Source organism: Pipistrellus hanaki (genome assembly GCF_964339955.1).
Source record: "Pipistrellus hanaki genome assembly, chromosome: X".
Lineage (NCBI taxonomy): Eukaryota > Metazoa > Chordata > Mammalia > Chiroptera > Vespertilionidae > Pipistrellus > Pipistrellus hanaki.
Genome location: NC_140524.1, coordinates 51815422 through 51836565, shown reverse-complemented (window position 1 = coordinate 51836565; position 21144 = coordinate 51815422). Strand labels below are relative to the sequence as shown.

Below are 21144 nucleotides of genomic sequence, written 5' to 3'. Positions count from 1 at the left end.
CTTCTATCTGCTTCATGTGAAGGCGCAGGACCCATCTGCCTATTAGGCCACCACCTTGTCCCCCCTGGACAAACATTTTAGGAGCCTTCGGCCAGGGAGGTTGGAGTCTTGGAGTTTGTGGGTTTGTAGGTGAAACAGCTGGTCCCTGGCCGATGTGGCTGTAGGGTTCTGGGTGGTGTCTGAGGTTTCCCCAGGTGGAGGTGAGGCTGTGCCCCCAGTCACAGCTGCTCTCCCCTTCAAGATGGCAGAGCTGGCTGCTCCTGGAGAGATGTCAGTGGTAGCAGAGGCTGTCTAGCTAGCATGGTCCGCCAGTCCTCAACAGTCCTTTGGAATATAACTGTCCCTTACTCACAAATACACACACATCCACACACTCCCCTTTCGCTCATTCACACTATCTCCCTCACTGCCATCTTGTTGGCCCCCATCTTGGGTTCTCTCCACACTCATTTTCATTAAAGAGCCAGATTAAGACCAATTTATTTACTGTATGAAGTTTAGTTTCAGTTTGGCCTGATTGTTTTCATGAACATAATAAGAATAGCAATTGATTATATAAGCTTTTAAAAAAAAAAAACCAAAAAAAAAACAAACAAACAAAGAAAGAAAAAACAAAAAAAAAACCCCTGCTTTGCTGGAATCTCATGATTGAGCTTTTATTAGCCCTGCAGGGTGTAGAAGGTGAGCCACCTAGTTGTCATCAGGGTTACCTGCGGTATCTATAGACTTGTGTGCATTCCTCAATTTCTTGAGGTCCCCAATGATGTCATCCTTTATTCCTTACCTGGAAAGACTACCATGAACCATATGATAAAGGAAGGTACCAGGCCATTTCTTGCCAGTGGTTTTTTTTATTAGTTTCAATTAATTTTGAGAATGCTTTCTAATGGTGCCCAAAGTCCAGGTGCATCCTTTTTAGGCATGACATTTCAGTCAAATTTTTGGTTAGTAAAACCATAATTGGAAGCTCGTCTTATTGAATTTATGCAAAGAAACATATTGCCATGACTTATTCATTAAGAATTGCCAAATCCTGCCAAAACCGGTGTAGCTCAGTGGATAGAGCGTCGGTCTTTGGACTAAAAGGTCCCAGGTTCTATTCCGATCAAGGGCATGCACCTTGGTTGCGGGCACATCCCCAGTGGGGAGTGTGCAAGAGGTAGCTGGTCGATGTTTCTCTCTCATCGATGTTTCTAGCTCTCTATCCCTTTCCCTTCCTCTCTGTAAAAATTCAATAATATATATATATATAAAAGAATTGCCAAATTCTACCCTTGTCGGTTTTGCTCAGTGGATAGAGTGTTGGCCTGTGGACTGAAGGGTCCCAGGTTTAATTCGAGTCAAGGGCATGTACCTTGGTTTCAGGCTCCTCCCTGGCCCAGGCCCTGGTCAGGGCTTGTGCAGGAGGCAGTCAATTAATGTGTTTCTCTCACATGATGTTTCTCTCTATCTTTCCCTCTCTCTTCCATTCTCCCTAAAAATCAATGGGGAAAATATCCTTGAGCAAGAATTAACACACACACACACACACACACACACACACACACACACGCACACACACACACACACACACACACACACACAGAGAGAGAGAGAGAGAGAGAGAGAGAGAGAGAGAGAGAGAGAATTGCCAAATTCTGAAGGGATAAGGTAGGGAGAAAAATATAAAAGCTTCCATATTGCTTATGAAGGTATAATTTACCAAATTTTTCTAGGGAAATAAAAACAAGAGTCCAGCCAAAACCATTTTGGCTCAATGGATAGAGCGTCGGCTTGGGGACTGAAGGGACCCTGGTTCGATTCCGGTCAAGGGCATGTACCTTGGTTGCGGGCATATTCCCAGTAGGAGATGTGCAAGAGGCAGATGATCGATGACTCTCTTATCGATGTTTCTAACTCTATCTCTCTCCCTTCCTCTCTGTACAAAATCAAAAAACAAAAAACAACCCAAAACCAAATATATTAAAAAAACAAAAAGCAACCAAAAACCAAAAAACAAGAGTCCATATATCTGAAAGACAGAAAGGGTCTCTTCCAAAATCAGGGGTGATTAGGTTCTGACTCATTGGACCCCATCACCCAGGTGTTGCCTGGGGATGGTCATGTGGGTGGGTGGCACATGTGCAGAGGGCAGGTTTACCTTTCATTTCCACATTGAGATGAATTCTGATGAAGGACTTACTCCACAAATGGACAGGTAGGTTTCTCCCACCCTGACAGAGACAAGAGAAATTAAGTGGAGGAAGGGGACTGGAACCTGACTAATTTAAAACTTTCACAAACCTTCTTACAACTTTCAGAAATAAAGCTTTAGAACTCACTTTCTTTTTTCTTCAAAATGTATCTCAATGCCTCATGCATTCTATCATTAAATCCATATATTTTCCAATTTAATTTGAATTTTTAATTCCTAGGAACTTTAATTTTCCAATGATAACCAAAAAGTAAATAATCAGAATTTTTTAGAATGATATTTTTGAACACACATTAAACACATTTTCAACAAAGCACAAGACATTACATTAACAGTTCCAAATTTACTTAATAGATTTTCTATAACAAAAGCTAAAATCAAGTGAACTTAAAACTTGTTGAAATATTTATATATTTATCATTTAACCCAGCAATGCTCCAAAGCTTTTAAGTTTCCAAAGACTTTAGAAAATTATGTATAGGCCTATGAGGCTGGAGAAAAGGCAGGGTGGGGTGGGGAGGGGAGGAGCAAGTCCCATAGACTGTTCCCAGGATTGCAGTTCCCAGGCTTCTAGCCGCTTGGATTTGAACCCGCCACATTTTCCCTTTGAGATATATGTTAAGGTTTGGGTGATAATAAGTTTTACTTCTGATAGTAGCAGGACTGTTAAGTGTTTGCAGTTTTGTAGTTAAAAAAAAGGGGGGGTGGTTAAAATGGCAGCTGCTTGCCCTTTGGGAGGGGGTTGAGAAGGCGAAATTAGGAGTTTCTCATGGTTTTAGGGGCCTGGAGGTGGAGGCATAAAGGACACAACAGGAGGAGGAGCAGAGTTTGGGGTGGCAATGGAGCTCAAAGAAGGCCTGAATATAGGTAATCTCAGACTATTTGCCTAGGCAGTGGCAGTATAAATCCAATTGGAGAATGGTGTTATTATTTAGGGTACCTTTCTGGTACTAGGTCTCCTAAATGTCTAATTTATATTATGGCTATGCTATATTGCAATAGAAAATGAAGTGTTTAGGTCTAATTTCATCTGGTAAATGGAAGGCCTTAAGATTCTTTAAAAGGTAAGCCGGAGGTGGATCCTTGATATGGGTTGAGGTTGAATTGCCCATGGTGTTACTGCCATAAGGATGTTTGCAGAAGAGTCACCAAATGAGAGGGAGAAATTAATGGCCAGTGTCCCAGCCTGATTGCTGGCCCCCTTCCTTGTGCTGAGGCTTATTCTAGGCAGCATCCTTCCATGACTAAAGACTCAGTTTGGGACTCAGCTTCCCCCAGTGGCCAGGATAAAGAGGGGTGTCCCCTGCTATTTATTTCCTAGTAAACTGCTGGTTGGACCCAGCTCTGGGATTCCTTGTACCTTGTGCTTACTATGACAGGTCCAGCCTGCAAATGAGCTATCTCCCCCCATGAAACACCGGAATTAGCAATGCTGAGACTCACAGTCCCCAAAATAAAATCCTGCAGGGTGTTTGGGGCCAGGGTTTGGGCGAGTGTGTGCTTTTTCATAATGTGCCTCCATTGCTTGGGCATTTGCTTGAGACTGCAGGCTGCCTAGAGCAATTTTGCTTGTTCCAAGCCCTGTTTATCCTGTCACAGGAGTCTTCTAGCAGCAGCTGCCCTAGAGCTTTTAAGTGACTGACCCATGCCTGAAGGTGGTAGCCCTGTGGGGAGCTGAGAATCTCGATCCCTAGTGCTCCCCCCCCCCAAAAAAAAGTAAGAATAAACAAGTAATTTTTTCTGTCAAAGAGCAGTTTAGACAGATGCCATTTTGGACTGTGTAACTTGGCAGCCACCATTTGGGCTCATGTGACTTGGAAGCCACCATTTTGACTCATGTGCCTTGGCAGCCACTATTTTGGCATCATGACTTGCAGCTCCCCTGGCGCCCCATCTTGAAATGGCAAAGGCCAACCCTTCCCTTTAAATTAACCCATCAAAAAAGACTGTGAGCCTGGCTCCAATCAAGAGTAAGGACAGGTCACATGCACAGGAATAAAAGCCTGAGCAGACTGCCCATGCAGTGTGCCTATGCTTCCAGACCATGTGGTTGAGCACCCCCCTGCAGGAGTAAAGACATGTACCTTGCTGCCTGGCTCCTGAATATCCTTTGTGTTTTATCAGGACCCCTGGTTTTGGGAGCTTGCTTTATATCTAACATCATCCACTAGTAGAAATCAGAAGGTCTGATAATCTGGCATTTGGGAGTCCAGAAAGCCTTGGTCTGTGTTGGACCCCATGACTAAAGGTTTCTAGGGATTGGGGGTGGGGAGAGAAGAAGGAAAAAAAGGGGACTTCCCTTCTGGATATCCCCATAGGGCCACCAAAATGAAAGGTGAACATGATGGATGATGCTAAATAGCCATCTCATACTGTGAATGAAGAAAACTTGAACTTATTTAGGGAAAAGAGATGGTGATGGGATATCCAAAGGGAAGGGCTGTGCAGCACCGAGCCACCAGGACATTGGGCCCATGATGGTAGCACCCAGGAGCTGGAGCTTTATCCTTATATGCAGTCACTGGTGGGAAACTTTTGACATCAGTGGGTTTGGGGCTGAGCTGGTGGGCTTGGAATGCAAAGGTGTTTGTTCTCCTGTGGCAGGAAGCTTACAAGTGGCCCTACATTGACAACAACAAATGCTGACAAGGATGTAGAAACTCTCATTCACTGTTGATGGCAATGCAAAATGGTACAGCCAGACACTTTGGAAGACAGTTGGGCAATTTTTTTAAAAACACTAAACATATGCTTATTATACAATCCAGCAAATTTTTACCTTTGGTATTTATCCAGTTATTGAAAACATGTCCACACAAAAATATGCACACAGATGTTTATAACGAATTTATTCATAACTGCTAAAACTTGGAAGCAACCTATATGTCCTTTAGTAGATGAGTGAATAAATAAATTGTGATACACCTATTTATTCAGTTCTTAAAATAAATGAGCTTTCAAGCTATAAAATGACATGGAGGAATCTTAATTGAATATTACTAAATGAAAGAAACCAATCTGAAAAAGGCTACATACTGTATGATTTTAACTATATAAACATTCTCTTAAATGTAAACTATGGAGAGAGTAAAAAGATCAGTGGTTGCCAGAAGCTGGAGGGAAATGAACAGTAGAACACAGAGGATTTGAGTGGTGGGCAGTGGAACTACTCTGTATGATACTATAATGGTATATACATGTCATTATACATTTGTCCAAACCCATAGGAAGTGTACCAAGGGTGAACTCTAATATAAACTGGATTTTAAGTGATAATTGTTATAAATGTAGATAATGGGAGAGGCTATGTATATGTAGGGGTAGGGAATGTACAGAAAACCCCTGTAACTTCCTCTCAAATTTGCTGTGAACCTAAAATTGCTCTAAGGAATGAAGGCTTTTTAAAGTAAATTTATCATTATTGAAATAACCACCACTACCTGCAACATGAATGATTCTCACAAATAATGTGAAGTGAGATAAGACAGTCACAATTCCAAGTATATAAAGTTTAAATATCTGTAAAAACAAAACTGTATTGCTTAGGTTTGCTTACTTATATAGAAGATAAACCTATAAAGAAAAGCAAAAATAAATAAATAAATAAAATGAAAGAAAGAAAGAAAGAAAGAAAGAAAGAAAGAAAGAAAGAAAGAAAGAAAGAAAGAAAAACAAAGAAAGAAGGAACTTACAATAGTCAGGATGGGGGTTACCTCTAGGAAGGTAGAGGAATGTCATGCCTTGGGATTGGGGAGCAAGAGGAGTGAGGGGTTGGGGTAATCAATGTGTTCTACTTTTTGTCCTGGGTAGTCGTTAAGTGGCTGATATATATATATAAAATAGAGAAATATGCTAATTAACCAGGACACTGTAATGGGCCGACCAGACAGGAGGAGGTTGCACATACAGTGTCGAGGGCGGGGCAGCAGGGGCTCCAAGAACCTGCTCTCAGGGAGGGCCTGATCAGCAGCTGCTGTGGCTGCTTCAAGAGCTGGAGAGGGAGGCAGGGCCAGACTGGCAGTGGCTGCTGAGGGTCCCTGGGAGCGAGGCAGGGCCTGACCTGCAACTCGAGAGTGGGCAGTGCCATGCTATTTTGAATCGCGTGCTGGGCTCCTAGTAGCTTTATAAATGTTCTTTTAACTGGCAGTTCTCTTTTGAATGCTCCTTTCTTAATTAAATGAAAATCAAGGTCACCAACTGGGATTGAGGATGAGGAAAAGGTGTTGAAGATTTTATTAGAAGGAAGATGGTATCAAAGAAACAGAGAAATTGAAGTGAACAGAACAGAAAATTATAGTATTTCTTACTCTTTTCATGAAACTTTTCACAATTTCCTGATTTATTGTGCTTTTATCATCATATGTTACATTATTATATGCAGTTATCCTGAACATGTAGTTAGATTATAATGCTATTTAATGTTTTAAAATAAAATTTAAAAGCAAAATTAAATATTAATAAACCATATAATTGTGTTAATACGTTAGTTTTTTATATTTTTTTAAAAATTTCTTTATTGATTAAGGTATTACATATGTGTTCTTATCCTCCATTACCCCAATTCTTCCCACTCATGCCCTCACCACCTGGTGTTTGTGTCCACAGTTTATGCTTCTATGCATGCATACAAGTCCTTTGGTTGCACTTATCCCCACCCTCTACCTTCCCCCTGAGGTTTGGTAGTCTGATGGATGTTTCTCTGTCTCTGGATCTGTTTTTGTTCATCAGTTTATGTTGTCCATTATATTCCATAAGTGAGTGAGATCATGTGATATTATTCTTTCTCTGACTGGCTTATTTCACTTAGCAAAACACATTAGTTTTAATATATTAATGATCTATTATTTCACCTTATATTTTAGAAAAGCTTATGTAGTTTATATTTAGACAAAAATACACAGGGCTTATACAGGGAATTTTATTATTTTTCTTTCAACTTTTTATTTATTTATTTATTTATTTATTTATTTATTAAAAAATATATTTTATTGATTTTGTACAGAGAGGAAGGGAGAGAGATAGAAAGCTAGAAACATCGATGAGAGAGAGTCATCAATCAGCTGCCTCTTGCACACCCCCTACTGGGGATATGCCCGCAACCAAGGTACATGCCCTTGACCGGAATCGAACCCGGGTCCCTTCAGTCCCCAAGCCGACGCTCTGTCCATTGAGCCAAACCGGTCTCGGCTCTTTCAACTTTTTATACCAAGTAGCTTCAGTGTTAAATTTTACATTTTATAAGTTTTAAAGACATCAGTATTTAAAAACCTCCTTATTTTATTGATCTCAAGTTCAAAAGCCATTTTTAGACATCAGAAAATCTAACCACATTGACTTCACAAAACTAAATATGGACATTTAAAATTACTAGAAACGATTATACTCTTAAACTTTTCTCAAAAGATTTAAATGGTAAAAGTTGATAGGTTAATATAATTTTATAATTTTGCCTATATTTTTATTATGAACCAATTTTTAAAAAATATTTAAATTATAACATGCTTTATTTGTAAATTTGTGTTTATGTTATAATTGCATAGCTTCAAATATTAATATAACTAATGTAAATTTAAAGTTTTTATAAAGGCATATTGAAACAATTACCACCAATGTAGCTTTAAAATATTCCGTGAAATTGGATTTTCTGATATTCTATAATAACTGTGCCATTTTCATAGAGATAAAACAGTCTTTTAAAAATAATTTGAATCTATAAACATTGAATCTAGAAATACTACAATTGCAACTCTGATAGTTCAGGAAAAATGTCGTGTGTGTGTGTGTGTGTGTGTGTGTAGCAAAGAATGAAGTCTCAAATAATAAAGCAACTATAAATAATGTTAACAATAGCTAAATTTGGGTAAAGAGCATGGGGATGTGCTATATACTTTAGTTATGCTGGCAATTTTTTAAAAGTTTGAAATGATTTCTAAATAACTTAAAATGAAAAAAGGGACATATACTGGCAGTGACTTAAGTGGAAATTGACAGCATAGCTGGAAATAAATGCATCTCTTGCATAAAAATGTGGGCAAATACAATAATGTATCCTCTCCTTTTCAGCTTAAAAAACAAAATTATAGCTAAGTTATGAATTTTTGTAAATAATATTTTCTTTCTTCTGAGCTAGCCTAGTTGCTGTTCTATTTTGCTGTCACTTGTGCAGACTCTGTGTTTTTACTCCTTGAGTCTATAGGCAGAGTATAACCCTATCCCATCTAAGTCTGCATGGGATCATACATGGGAACTCATCGGCAGATATTCTGGACCAGCCATTTTCTTTTGACCTTGCTGGCAAATGCTCTCTGATTACGTATCACCTACAGTGGTGTCTAATTTTTGTGATATTCAGTGAAGGAATTCTCACTACAAGGATCTACAATCACATCATTACAAATGACAAATTCAGTTGGGTATGGATGTGCAATTGGAGGTCAATAATATATCTATCTATAGGGGAAAACTACAAAATATGTCATCTTGGAAATCCTCAAAATTCCAGCTGCAATTAAAGAGACTGTTAAGCAATATGTTTCTGTTAGTGAAATTTCAGTTCCTAAAGTGTTGCTAATAGCAAACATACCATCAATAACAAACCGGTCAAATGTTCCAGTTGAAAGTCACTTATTACATACTAGAGGCCTGATGCATGAAGTTCGTGAAAGCATAGGCCTTCCTTCCCCCCGGCTGCTGGCACCGGCTTCCCTCTGGCACCCAAGACCCGGGCTTCCCTTGCAGCTCTGGCTTCTTCCGGAAGGTCATCTGGTCTAATTAGCATATTATGCTTTTATTATTATAGATACTAGAGACCTGGTGTATGAAATTTGTGCATGCGGGGGGGTGGGGGGGAGGGTCTCTCAGCCCAGCCTGCACCCTCTCCAATCCAGGACCCCTTGGGGGATGTCTGACTGCCTCTCACAATCCAGTACCACTGGCTCCTAACCGCTTGCCTGCCTGCCTGCCTGATTGCCCCTAACCCCTCTGCCTGCCTCCTGATCGCCCCTAACCACCTCTTCCTCGCCCTGCACCTGGGACCCAAGATTCTATCTTCCAGCCAGTTGCAGGCACCCAGGACCTGGGCTTCCTCCCTCCAGCTGGCTGCAGGCACATAGGACCTGGGCCAGCGTGGCTGGGCTGGCTGCAGCTACAAGGAACTGTGGGCGAGTAGCTTTGCCTGGGCTGCAGCTGCAAGCACCTAGGACCCTGGGGTGGGCAGCTTGTCCTTCTCCCAGGCCACAGGAGCAGCCACTGGCACCCAGGACTGTGGGGACCATGGGGCACATGGGTTGTCCCTCTGCTGGGCGGTAGCCTGGCTGGTCCCCATTCCTCTCTTGTGAGCTCAGTTGTGCCTGGCTGGTCCCCATTCCTCTCTCCCCAGTGTTGAGTGTCTGAGCCATTACCGAATGATGGCATGAGGGCATGACAACCATTTGCATATTAGCTCTTTATTATATAGGATTATCAGCAGCAGCATCATTATCATTAACACAAAACTAAATATACTAATAAAAGAAAACAAAATCACACCCCAAAAGTATGTGAGTTGGTAACATTGTCTTCATGTACAAGAGACAGCTCCCTGAGGATAAAGACCATATCACAGTTTGATAATTTAATAATCCAATCATTATTGAGCACCTAGGCACAATAGAAAATTTAAAATGTGTACAAGAATCCCTGTCTTCTAGGAGTTTTACAGTCTAGTAGGAGGTATTGAAGAACACCAAGAACACAGGGCCACATGACATTAGTGACATAATGGAATCAGCGCCATATATTAAATGTTATCACAAGAGACTACCACCACATTCAGCTGTGGGTAATCAGGAGAGGCGCCACAGAAAAGGTGGCTTCTAAGCTGGACTTTGAGGTTCTGGAAGGATTTTGGCAGAATGGCATGTGGAAAAGGGACACTGGATGTAAAGAGAATAAGTGTGGGCCAAAGCATGGCAATGGTAAAGTTTGGGGCATTTAGGGGGAGAAAACAAATAGTTCAGTTTAGCTGGTATATGAAATCTATGTAAGTGAGAATGGTGTTATGAAATGCTAAAAATTATGAGTACCATATTTTGAATCGCTTTGAACTACAGGTTAGTATTTCTGATCTTTAATTTATGTCATTGTGACTATATCGATAGCAATAAAATATGCAATGATCTGTGAGGATTTCTTAGGGAAACTAAAGTGGTTTCTAGGCAATGCCATTGCTTTGTCCCCAGGCAATCTATAGTAATTTTCCCCTATTTTACATGCAACGAAATCACTTTCTTCAAAGTCTATTCTTTCTATCCATCCAGGAACCACAACTCTCCCCACTCCCACTTCCAGTTCAACAGTTCTTTTGGCACCCAATCAATTGAAACAAGTCTAATTTAGGATTCCCAGATACAACTGCCACATTGAAACTACCCATAGTTGTGAGAAATGAGAATAGTGGTGATAGGTATAGTGAACAATGTCATGAAAATTAGCCATTTGAGAAGTTCTATGCAATCCCCATCTTAAGAGTCAAGCTTTAGTTCTTTGAAATTGGAGTTCCTGGTCCTCCACTCAGTTTGATCCAGAGAACAAGAGGGGTCCCAAAACTCAAAGTGCCAAATTAAAGTTCTTTTAAACTTTCCTCTTATTGTCAAAGAATTCCTTAAAGAAATTATATTTCATCTGGGTGACAAGTTATTTATAGGCTCCTAAGTCCAGGGCTGTTGAAGCTGTGGACTGGCAAGAATGACTTTCTCTTTCTGATCAAGGAAAGATTCTGGGCTTTGTCTGTTCCCAACAGGGTAGCGGTTGGGAACTTCTCTAATGCACTGACAGTTCAAATATGCTAAAGAATGATTGTATTAGATAATTAAGCCAAAGAAGTAAGCTATTTAGATAAACACGAGAATACTCAGAATAATAAAGTTGCCATGGTCACACTTCCTGAAGCTAGTCAGTCTTTCAGTCTTTCTTGGAATGAGACTTCCTCTGAAGGAAGTCATGGATAGCGGTAGTGAGGCCCCATGTCACACTGGACCTTAGGATGACGAGGGATCCTCCACGGTAGATCAGGAACACCTTCCGGCCTCGAGTGTCCCACATGTCCTGGGCAGAGGCCCACAGGCTGGGCATGCTCTGCCAGCCAATATGGGACTGCATATTGGCAACTAGTACAATCAGAGGATAGAGAACTAGGCAGGTAATTGTTCCATTGACACTTCCAGACACCATGGCAGGGACCCAGTGAGGTAGGCCTTGTTTTGCCAAGCCATCCTGGATGGGGTCCTTGAAGGAGAAATACAGAGCACTCCCCAGGCTGTTCCTGAGAAGGACAGGCCAGAAACCACGATAGTACCCCAGAGACAGCCGCCCCCAAAGCCCATAAGAGTTGAATTCCTTGAGAATGCTGAAAGTACTAGGGAAGCGAGCTTGCTTGCGACCATCTTGGAGCACGTTTTGCACCCTTTCAAAGGGGGTGAGTGCCACAGCCTCCACCACACCAGACATGAGCCCTGCAGCCCAGCGGTGTCCCAGAGAGTGTGGCCCAACAGGGGAAAGAGAGCACAGCAGGCTATCATAAGTCCCAAATAGTAGAGTCCCTTGCAACGTCTTGGAGAGAAGAGGCGGGTAGATTCCCCGGTAGAAGTATTGGGGGCCTTCATGCCAAAGCTGTCGCAGAGCCTCTGACACCGTCACAGCATGGATCTGTTGCCGGAATACAACCTTATAGATAGGAAAGGTCAGAAAAGTAGACATAAAATTGGAAATGGCCCCAAGGGCATAGGCCTGGGAATGCCAGCTTTTCTTTCCAGGAGTCTCTGCTTGTGTCCAGTGCTGAAGCTCCTTCCCGGGAGAGTGGTTCGGTTCCCCCATGCTGGAGATAACTGGGTGCAGATGGAATAAACTGGCAAGAGTTGGGGGGAATAGGTTAGGCTGACTATTAAATCTGTTAGCATTTTCACTGCTTAGTACAAAAGAGAGTGCCGAGAAACTAGGCTTTCAGGAAACAAGCCACTCTTTGGTTCAGTTTCTGAGAAATAAGAACTCTTAAGGACGAAGTAAAACAAAAGCAGTTAGTTTTTATGGAGTCACCTCTATTGTGTTTTGCTGACACAGCAAATATTCTAATATTCAAAGAAAGTTTAAGATTGAATGAAACTGGAGAAAGAGGGCTCCAAAGCTATTATATTCTGTTTTCACCATATGAAAAGTCACATTTTATAAGTTGCTAGAATAATAAATCTTTATTCTCTTTCTGAAAAGTGGCACTATCTTGTACAGCAGAAAGGCATTTAAAAGTTGTCTTTACAAGTTAGAAGTTTTAGGAGTGGTGAGTCTTCCTCTACTCTGTTTCTGTAGATTCTTGCCTATGTTGTAGTTGTTTCATGTTCCTCTATCAGAATGAGGAATAGAAAGAGGAGCTGTTCCTAGAAATGCAGCACCAAAAGGCTCTGCACCTACCAATTTCCATGCCTAACCTTGTATGGGAGAGCAGAGGTTCTCAGCCTTGACACTATTAATACTTTGGGTCAGAAAATTTCTTGTTCTAGTGCCTCTCCTGTACATTATAGGCCGGGTATTTAGTAGTATCCTGGCCTCTACATACTGGGTGCCAGTAGCACCAGTTATGACCTAAATAGCCATGACAACAAAAAAGATCTCCATATTGCCATACGTTTCAGGGGGGAGGGCAGACAGAATTGCCTCTGGGTCAGAACCATTATAAAAAGGGAAGAAGCAGTGCTCAGAAACAATTTAATGCTCAGTGTGGATCTAAGAACCTAAGAAAGCTTGTCAGGAAGGACATAGGAGCTCTGCTAAGCTGAGGGACTGTGAGGGTCCCTCTGCTTGGGCCCCTTTAACTGAGCACTGGCCAGGAGCAAAGGCTAAAGAGGCCCACTCCCTGCATCCCTCTGGGGCCCTGGCAGTGATCTCCATCTCTCCAAAGCCAAAGGGACACCTTCCTCACCCCAGGCAGGAGGTAGCTCCACTCAGGCTCCTAAAGCCACTGGGCCTCCTAATTTCCCAGCTGTCCTCCCAAGTGACTTCTTCCCCAACTTTTACCTGCACCTAAATAAAGATGAGTGATTGGGGAAATGTCTATTCCTTCTTCTATTTCAGAGTGCAATAATGTACCACTTTCTGCCAGTACTTTCCCAAGTAACCTAAAAACATGTGTTGACTAGCTGCATAAGACAGGCTGACTTAGTAGAAAGAAAACTGAAGTAGGACTTGGCAGACCATCATTCTGAGTGCCAGTTCTGTTATCAACTTCCTAGGTGACCTTTAGAAATTAATTTACATCTTGTAGCCTCCTCCATCTGAGTTATAAAATGAACAAACAGGTAAAAATCTCTCTAGGCATCCTCATACTGTGCATGTCAGGGCATTGACATGGGAAAGTTTTGGCAAATATCTGATAGAGTAATTTGGCAAATATCTGATAGAGGAATCTGATAGAGGTAATTGTACTTTTCCATCCCTGATTTTTTTTGCCCCCCCCCCCAGTCATTTTCAGGGATTAAAGGTTAATTATTTCGACATATCTGACCTTAAACATCTAATTTGTCATTTTATAAATATAATTTTTCCTAGTTAATGGGAGTGAGGAGAGAGTCCACTTTTTCTTGTTCAGATGCTAGTCTTGGGGACAGACTAACCTAAGACTGAATTCTGCCTCCACACTTAGTTGTCTGACCTTTCAAGAAACTTTACCAAGTCTTGGTTTCTTCAGTTATAAAATAGAGACAATAGATATCTTTTAATATGTAATTGTGAAGATTAATAAAATCAAATGAGATAAAGTGGTTGAGCATCCATAGCATGGTGGCCTCAATAAAAATAAATAAATAAAAATCAGATGCTTCCTGACCTCACATCTGTCTCCACAAAGCAAATGCTCCTGCAGGACATTCTCAGGCCAGCCAGAACCAGATGATGTGGTATGGTGGAACCAATCCCATGTTCATTTGAAGGTGGGAAAGACTTTTCTTCTGTGAATGCCAAGGTGTTAAATAATCCCAGACAGCCTGCCCTCTTAAGATGAATTTTGAAGTCAAGACCACAGGATGGGCCTGGAGTTGGACTGTGTCTCCTGCATTTATAGCCTAGTAAAGTGAACCCAGGGGATTCCAGACTCCCGTGGCCAGACTAGTCCAGATGGACAGCCTGTGTAACCATCCCAGGATCCAGCCCCATATTTGTCCATTCATTCAGGGCATACATGAGCCAGTTTTTTGGTCAGCTCACAAACATGTATTCATGTGCATGTATGATCATCTATAACTGGGTAAAACACTGTGGAGCTGGAAGTGAATAGAACTTTGTGCCTGCCCTAAAGGTCTTGGAAATATAGAGGGATAGACAGATTAACAATGAGCTAATCTATACTAGAAAGCAAAATAAAGTGTGCAATCAAGGACAGAGTAGAAAGGCAAAAGCTATGTATTCCTCCTGGGACAGGAAGCAGCCAAATTTTTTTTTCTTCAAGGGGGGCATTTGACTTGATCTTTAACCAATAAGCAGACCCTCATTAAGTAGAGGAATGAGGGCAGATATTCTAGGCTGAGGAAGAGGCCTTAAGCACTGTGGCCTAAAAGCATGAGTAGTGCATGGCGCTGAATGCAGACCATGGCAAGGAGATATAGGTGTGGCAGACAGAGAGATGATTTAGAATAAGGGCCATATTTGTTTTCCACACTGCAATACATTGTGGGTTTGAGTTTTGCAGTGCCAATTCCTAGCTTTATGACCTTGGCCAAGTCTCTGTCTCTTTACCTCTCTGTGCCTCAGTATGCTTATCTGTAAAATTATTGTCATGAAGGATTCACGAGATGAAAAATATAAAATGCTTAGCACAGTACTTGGTATTTAAGTTGCTGCATGAGTTATATTAGTAGTTTCTCTTTAAAAAATGATATCCCAGGAATAAAGATTGCAACTACATTGTTCTAAAGGCTAAAATCAGTCTAATGTACTGTGTCATCTGCAGAGTTCTTTTCAATTATTTGTTTGGAAGACAGCAGAAAATAGCTGTTCATGGCCTTTGGAGTATGACTGCCCTGCACTGGAGTCCCAGTACCTCCACTAACCAGCTATGTGGCCTTATGCAATTTACTTAACCTCCCAGAAACTCAGTTTCTGGATCTGCAAAATGGAATAGCATGCTTTCTTGACAGGGTTGCTGAGAAGCTTAAATAAGATAACAGATGGAAAGTTCCTGGAACAGAGGCAGCCAGTCAAGGGCAACCATTATTGTTTCAACTGTTCAATTGAAAGCTTTTATCTTCCTAAACTTTGGCCTATTAAGGTTCCTTTGTGGAAATTGGAAAATGTGGTCTCAATTGAGCCATAAATTGAAACACAGTCCATATATTAAGGCCAGAGATAAGGATGCTCTGTACCCAGTTGGAGCCAAATTAGCAAATCCTCCTCCCAGTCTTGGGCAGAGAACTCCCACTTTGCTCTAATGACCAGATCCAAGTACATTTACACAATCCATTTTCTTTCACTATTTTTTGTCAGAGCTTTAAGATCTATTATTTATCCTATTTTATCCACCCTCACCAGGTCCAACTGCAGATCACCTAATTTGGTGATGAAGTCAATTTAAACACAGAAGAATCTACTGAGACCCAGGGTCAGTTGTCATGGGATCAGAGAGCAGAATCAAGAGTCTAAAGAAAACCTAAGAGCTACTGCCAGCATCACTCCTGACTGTGTAAGTTGAGCTTTCTACCTCCCCTCTCTACCCCATTCACTATTCCATCCATAAGAAAAAGTCTACAGTCCTCAAATGAAAAGTGCTTCATCTCCAAATCTGAATTTTTTTACTTCATGGAACTCTAGGTATTGGGCTGTAAATATAGAAGGCAGAAAGGAGCAGGTGAAGTACCTTGGCAGGTTGAAAATGATGAGCCCAGCAGTAAAAGGGAACCAGATTGTTCATTTGTTTTCAAGTATCAGAAGTCAAGACCAAGAACCACAGGGAAGCCTTCTAGCCATAATTGACATAAGTGAAGTAAAGACCTGCTTCTAAGAACCAGAAGTCATGGAAAATTGAGCAGGTTTTCCAGCCCCTGGCTTCACAACCCATTCACTCTGGACAGCCCTCCATGCCGTTTCCATGGAGTTGCTCCTTCTCTGGGGCCAGTGATGGCAAATCCAGCAAATGAGAGGTCCCCTCAAGAGCTCACAGAAAGGCAACCTAGCAACCTGTCCTGAAGCCAGGAAATGAAAGAGCTCTATCAGTAACAGAGAGCTATGGTTGGGGTTCAGATCAAATTGTGTTTCATTTCTCACACTTCTTTCTCATATTTAAGTTGAAAGAGGAAGATGCTACAAAGAAAGATTATAGGGAAGTGGTTCTTAACCATTTCTGAGTGGCCGACTTATTTTAAAATCTATCAAGCTGTGGACTCAGAAAGATGGAGAGGGTCCAAATTCTTTGCCAATAATTTCAGGAAGGACCCTAGATAGGAATTTCTGCTCTGGAGTTCCAACTCATGACAAATATACTGTGGACAGGTACATTGGCAGCAGGCCTACTCACCTGATGTGGTTCGAAAACCTCTCTACATCTCAGAATTAACAATGACAGTATTTAAAAATATAAATCATACTCTCCAACCTAGTCCTAGTAAATTCAAATCCCCCAGAGGTGGGTCTCAGGAATCTGCATTTCTCAAGAGCTCTCCAAAATGATCCTGAGGCAGCCAGCCTTGTACCTACACTGTGGTTAATAGCATGGGTTGTGACATCAGAGAGATTTGATCCAAATTTTAGCTTCACCTTGTAATTTCAGGTGTCATTTCACATCTGAGCTTTATCTCTTTTGGGGGCATAAGCTGTAGAAATACTGTTTTACTTAAAAAAAAACTGGCAGTTTGTTTTAGTGTAAAAAGAGAAAGAAAGTTGTCTTACCTTCCTCTTGGGTATAATGGGTAATGTAAAAGTTGCCCATGTCTTCCCACACCCCTCTCCCTATAGCCTCCTCATCCCCCTCCCTCTGCACTACCAGCACACCAAGATTGCTGTTGATAAGGTTTGAGAACACCAATGTAAAAAAGATCAGTTGGGCAAATAGCATTTGGAGAACAGCAGGCGTGGGTGCAAAATTGAAGCTGATGTTTATTTGCTGTGTGATTCCAGGCAACATACCTAACCTCTCTGTTTCCTTATCTATGAAATGGAGAGAAGTTTTTGTGAACTAATTCTACATAATTCTAAGTGAGCCCTCCCATCTCCACTTTGGCTCTTCTCCACTAACCCTCAATCTGAGAGTAGGGAGGGAGGAATGTTCACAAGAGGCAGCCTTTGAAATCAGACATGTTGACTTGGGCATGAGCTCTTAGCTCTGCGCTTCCTGCCATATTGCCTGGGCGCTTAAGACCCATCTCTATTAAATGGGCACGCTGCTGCCTTCTTCCCAAGGCTGCAGAGAAGAATCAATGAATATTAATGCAAGAGCATCTGCAAGTAGAAAGCGCTCAATAAATGCACCCCCCTTCCCTCTATACAAAGGTGAGGAACTCTTATTGTTCACTTGATTTCTGTCTCACCTCATGTTTAATGCATCCAGTCGCAGAGTGAGAAGAAAAGTGAGGTAGAAGGGGAGTAGGAGAAGAGAAGCGAAGAGAAAAGCCACAAACTCACGGGTAAAATGCAAATCGGCAGAGTCCGGTGATTCCCAGCTGCACTTGACACTGCGCTGTTGCTCGTGCCTGTGTGCTGCAGCCCCCGCCAGTAGCTCCCCCCTTTTGCTAGCAATGGAGTCCGCCCCTGAGTCCCACTGATTGGCCGCGCCGCCAGGCTCATTATGCTCTTTTGTCTCAATGGGCAAAGGCTGAAAGAAGCATTGGCTGCTGGGAGGGCCCTTCGGATAGGCAGGGGAGGCCTCCGCTGCTGTGGGAACCATGCAGCCTCAACTCAGCTCTCCCTTGTTGGGCGGTCTTGCAAAGCAGCTCCTTCTAGCAGCCCCAGGTAGTTTAGTGCCTAGGAAACACCATCCTACCCCACCCCCGCCTCAGAGCCTCAGAGATCTGAAGGCATCCCTTGCTGTCCACTGGGCAACATCCACTGCCTGCTGGATGAGTACAGGTAAAGAAAGGGGGTGCGACTGCCTGGCGCGGTGAAAGGCTCAGGGAAGCTCCACCAGGACTCGGGGCTCCATGCTTGGGGAATGGAAAACTGTGAGGCAGGGGAAGGAGCTCTCACATAGCCCTGCTGGAGGGAGGAAGTGGGGTGTCACAGGATGCTGCCTAGTGGGCAGGATTTGCCTAGACTGAGGAGGGGTTCGTTTTCAGGAGGGATAGTTAGGAGCAAGGGGTGGGCCCTTTTCATCCTGGAGGGGAATATGTTGGTATTAGGTCCAGCCTCTATTCCCTTTCTAGGTGTCAGGCCTTCAAAGCCAAATGAGAACTTGAAATCTGTGTAGCTGATTGCAGAGCTGGTAGGCTGACGATTTCCTTGGGAAAATGTAATGGAGGGATCGCTTTGGCTTGTATTCAGAAGATGGGAGAGGGAATTTTCTGTCTGGATACAGCAGTGGTTGGGTGGGTGGTGGTGGGAAACAGAATGAGAGAATGAAGCTGCTTCTGATTCTTCTCTTCCCTGCCTTGCCTGCCTTGAGGATGCAATCTAGAGGGCCTGAGGACTGGAATATTCAACCCCAGAGGGCACCTGTTGCAGAGGTTGGAAGTGAAATAAAACCCTTGTTTTCGAGCTCTAGTAAGAATCTGAGAAATAATGGGCAAACTTTGAGAAGGGGCTATAGTGGAAAACTGAGACCAAGAGTTTAATCTTATTTATTACCACAAATCTGTGAGACTTAGAGCATTGCACTCTATTTTGAGAGCCCAGTTCAGCTCCACACACTATTTTATCTGGAATTCCAAGCTACAGTTTGTTCATTCTCCACCCTCCTGGAGGATTGGTAGGAAGGGATGGATATGGCTCTGAAAAGTATCCTTGTTAGCATGGGACACCCCCCTAGCTCCAGAAGGTTGTAATGGACAGTTTCCTGAAGGATAATTTTAGGGCATTGGACAAATATAAAATGTACTGCAGGATGTTCAGGAAGGTTGAGAAACCTACTGCAGGCTGCTTCCCTGAGGTCTACTACCTTATTGATCTTTCCCCAACTTTTTTTTTACAGCTCCTATTGAGATACAAGGAAGGCAGAGCCCAGGAAAATTGCTTTGGGGATTCCTCCAGCAGATTAGGCTTTTGTAAAAGCCTGAACATCTTGATATATATATATATATATATATATATATATATATATATATATATATATATATGATTATCAATCATTTGGTCATGGCTAGCATCATTATTCTTGTGGGTAATAGCTGGTGGCAAAACAGACCCTTGCCTCCTTGGGCTCATTCCATATTGAGGTCCTTGGGGAGGAGTCTTAGTCCTTTAAGGGTCAACATGACAGAAAGAAACATGAATTTGTTTTCCAGCAAGGTGGTACCAGCCCAAGGGGAAGAAACCTTTGAAAACCAGCTAATCCAAGTAAATGGGGTCCTGCCAGATTGGAATATGCCTGAGGAGGAGAAGCTCAAGCGCCTGATGAAAACCCTTAGGGGCCCTGCCGGGGAGGTCATGCATTTGCTTCAGGCAGCCAACCCCAATCTAAGTGGCAGATTTCTTGCACGCAATGAATTTGGTGTTTGGGGAGTCTGAAAACAGTATCACTGCCCATGGTAAATTTTTTAACACCCTGCAGGCACAAGGGGAGAAAGCCTCCCTTTATATGATCCGTTTAGAGGTGCAGCTCCAGACCGCTATTCAGGCAGAGATCATAGCTGGGAAAGATGCAAACCAGACTCACCTGCCCCAGCTCCTTTTAGGAGCTGATATGAATGGGGACCTGCACTACAGGCTGAAGCATCTTCTCAGGATATATGCAAATGATCAGGAGCATCTTCCCAATTTCCTGGAGTTAATCAAGATGATAAGGGAAGAGGAAGATTGGAATGACAATTTTATGAAACAGAAGCGGACCAAGAGATCTGAGCTAATCATGGAGAGGGCCCCAAACCCTGTGGCATCTCAGGGCCCCCAGTCAATCATGATCAGCAGTGCTGACTGCGATGTGATAGAACTAGATGATATCCTCAATGACTCAGATGAGGATGTGATCCTGGTGGACCCTCCACTTCCATCTATGGGTGCCCCTCCCCTTAGAAACAGGGTCCCACCTCAGGATCAGACTCTGGTCATTGATTCCCCCAACAGTTCCCAGATTCAGTCTCCTTCCACCAGTGGTAGTTCTGGGTATAAGAGTGATGGTCCTGGGGATATGCGTAGAGCCAGGAAGCAAAAATACACAACCCATTGTTCATATTGTGGAAAGAGGGCCACTCCAAGGAAACCTGTGACAATGAGAGCAACAAGGCCCAAGTATTTGAGAACTTGATTATCACCCTGCATGAGTTGATACTTACAGAGGAGGAGGAGTCAAAAGAGGTACCCAGTGAAAACAATGACCTCCCTGAGCTACAGTAAGGTGATAGACCCAGCCTTAGTGAATCCTTAGATATATTAAAAATACTGGTGATGATAAAAATGGGGGTAGGTTTCTATCTGCATGAATTAATCCACAAAGTGTTTTTTTTAAATAAATGTATTTTATTGATTTTCTTACAGAGAGGAGGAGAGAGTGATAGAGAGCTAAAAACGTCAATGTGAGAGAAACATCGACCAGCTGCCTCTTGCACACCCCTTACCGGGGATGTGCCCACAACCCATGTACATGCCCTTGACCAGAATCGAACCTGGGACCTTTCAGTCCGCAGAACGACGCTCTACCGCTGAGCCAAACTGGTTTCGGCCACAAAGTGGTTTTTTGGGGGGGATGAGGAGGTGTTGGATACCAACAAAGTGGAGGGGATGGCCTGACCTCTGTCCCTGCTCCTTCTTCTGTCTCCCTAAGGGTCTTTTCTCTGCATCTATTTCCTTGC

At 42.6% G+C, this 21144-nt stretch overlaps 2 protein-coding genes across 2 annotated transcripts; one reads left to right on the top strand and one right to left on the bottom strand.

Annotated features, from left to right (window-relative positions):
* Nucleotides 1–9557: 9557 nt before the first annotated feature.
* SLC25A53 (solute carrier family 25 member 53) lies at nucleotides 9558–17909 on the bottom strand. Its single transcript, XM_084870507.1, has 2 exons — nucleotides 17828–17909; nucleotides 9558–12077 (listed from the first exon to the last, which is right to left on the bottom strand). The coding sequence occupies exon 2, from the start codon at nucleotides 12044–12046 to the stop codon at nucleotides 11135–11137; it is 912 nt and encodes a 303-aa protein (XP_084726633.1). The 5' UTR covers nucleotides 12047–12077; nucleotides 17828–17909; the 3' UTR covers nucleotides 9558–11134.
* Nucleotides 17910–19492: 1583 nt separating this feature from the next.
* ZCCHC18 (zinc finger CCHC-type containing 18) lies at nucleotides 19493–20689 on the top strand (the record flags this gene model as incomplete). Its single annotated transcript, XM_084870484.1, is given in 3 exon segments — nucleotides 19493–19815; nucleotides 19817–20532; nucleotides 20535–20689. Coding segments are annotated over 3 exon segments (1194 nt in total).
* Between the last annotated feature and the right edge of the window lie 455 nt (nucleotides 20690–21144).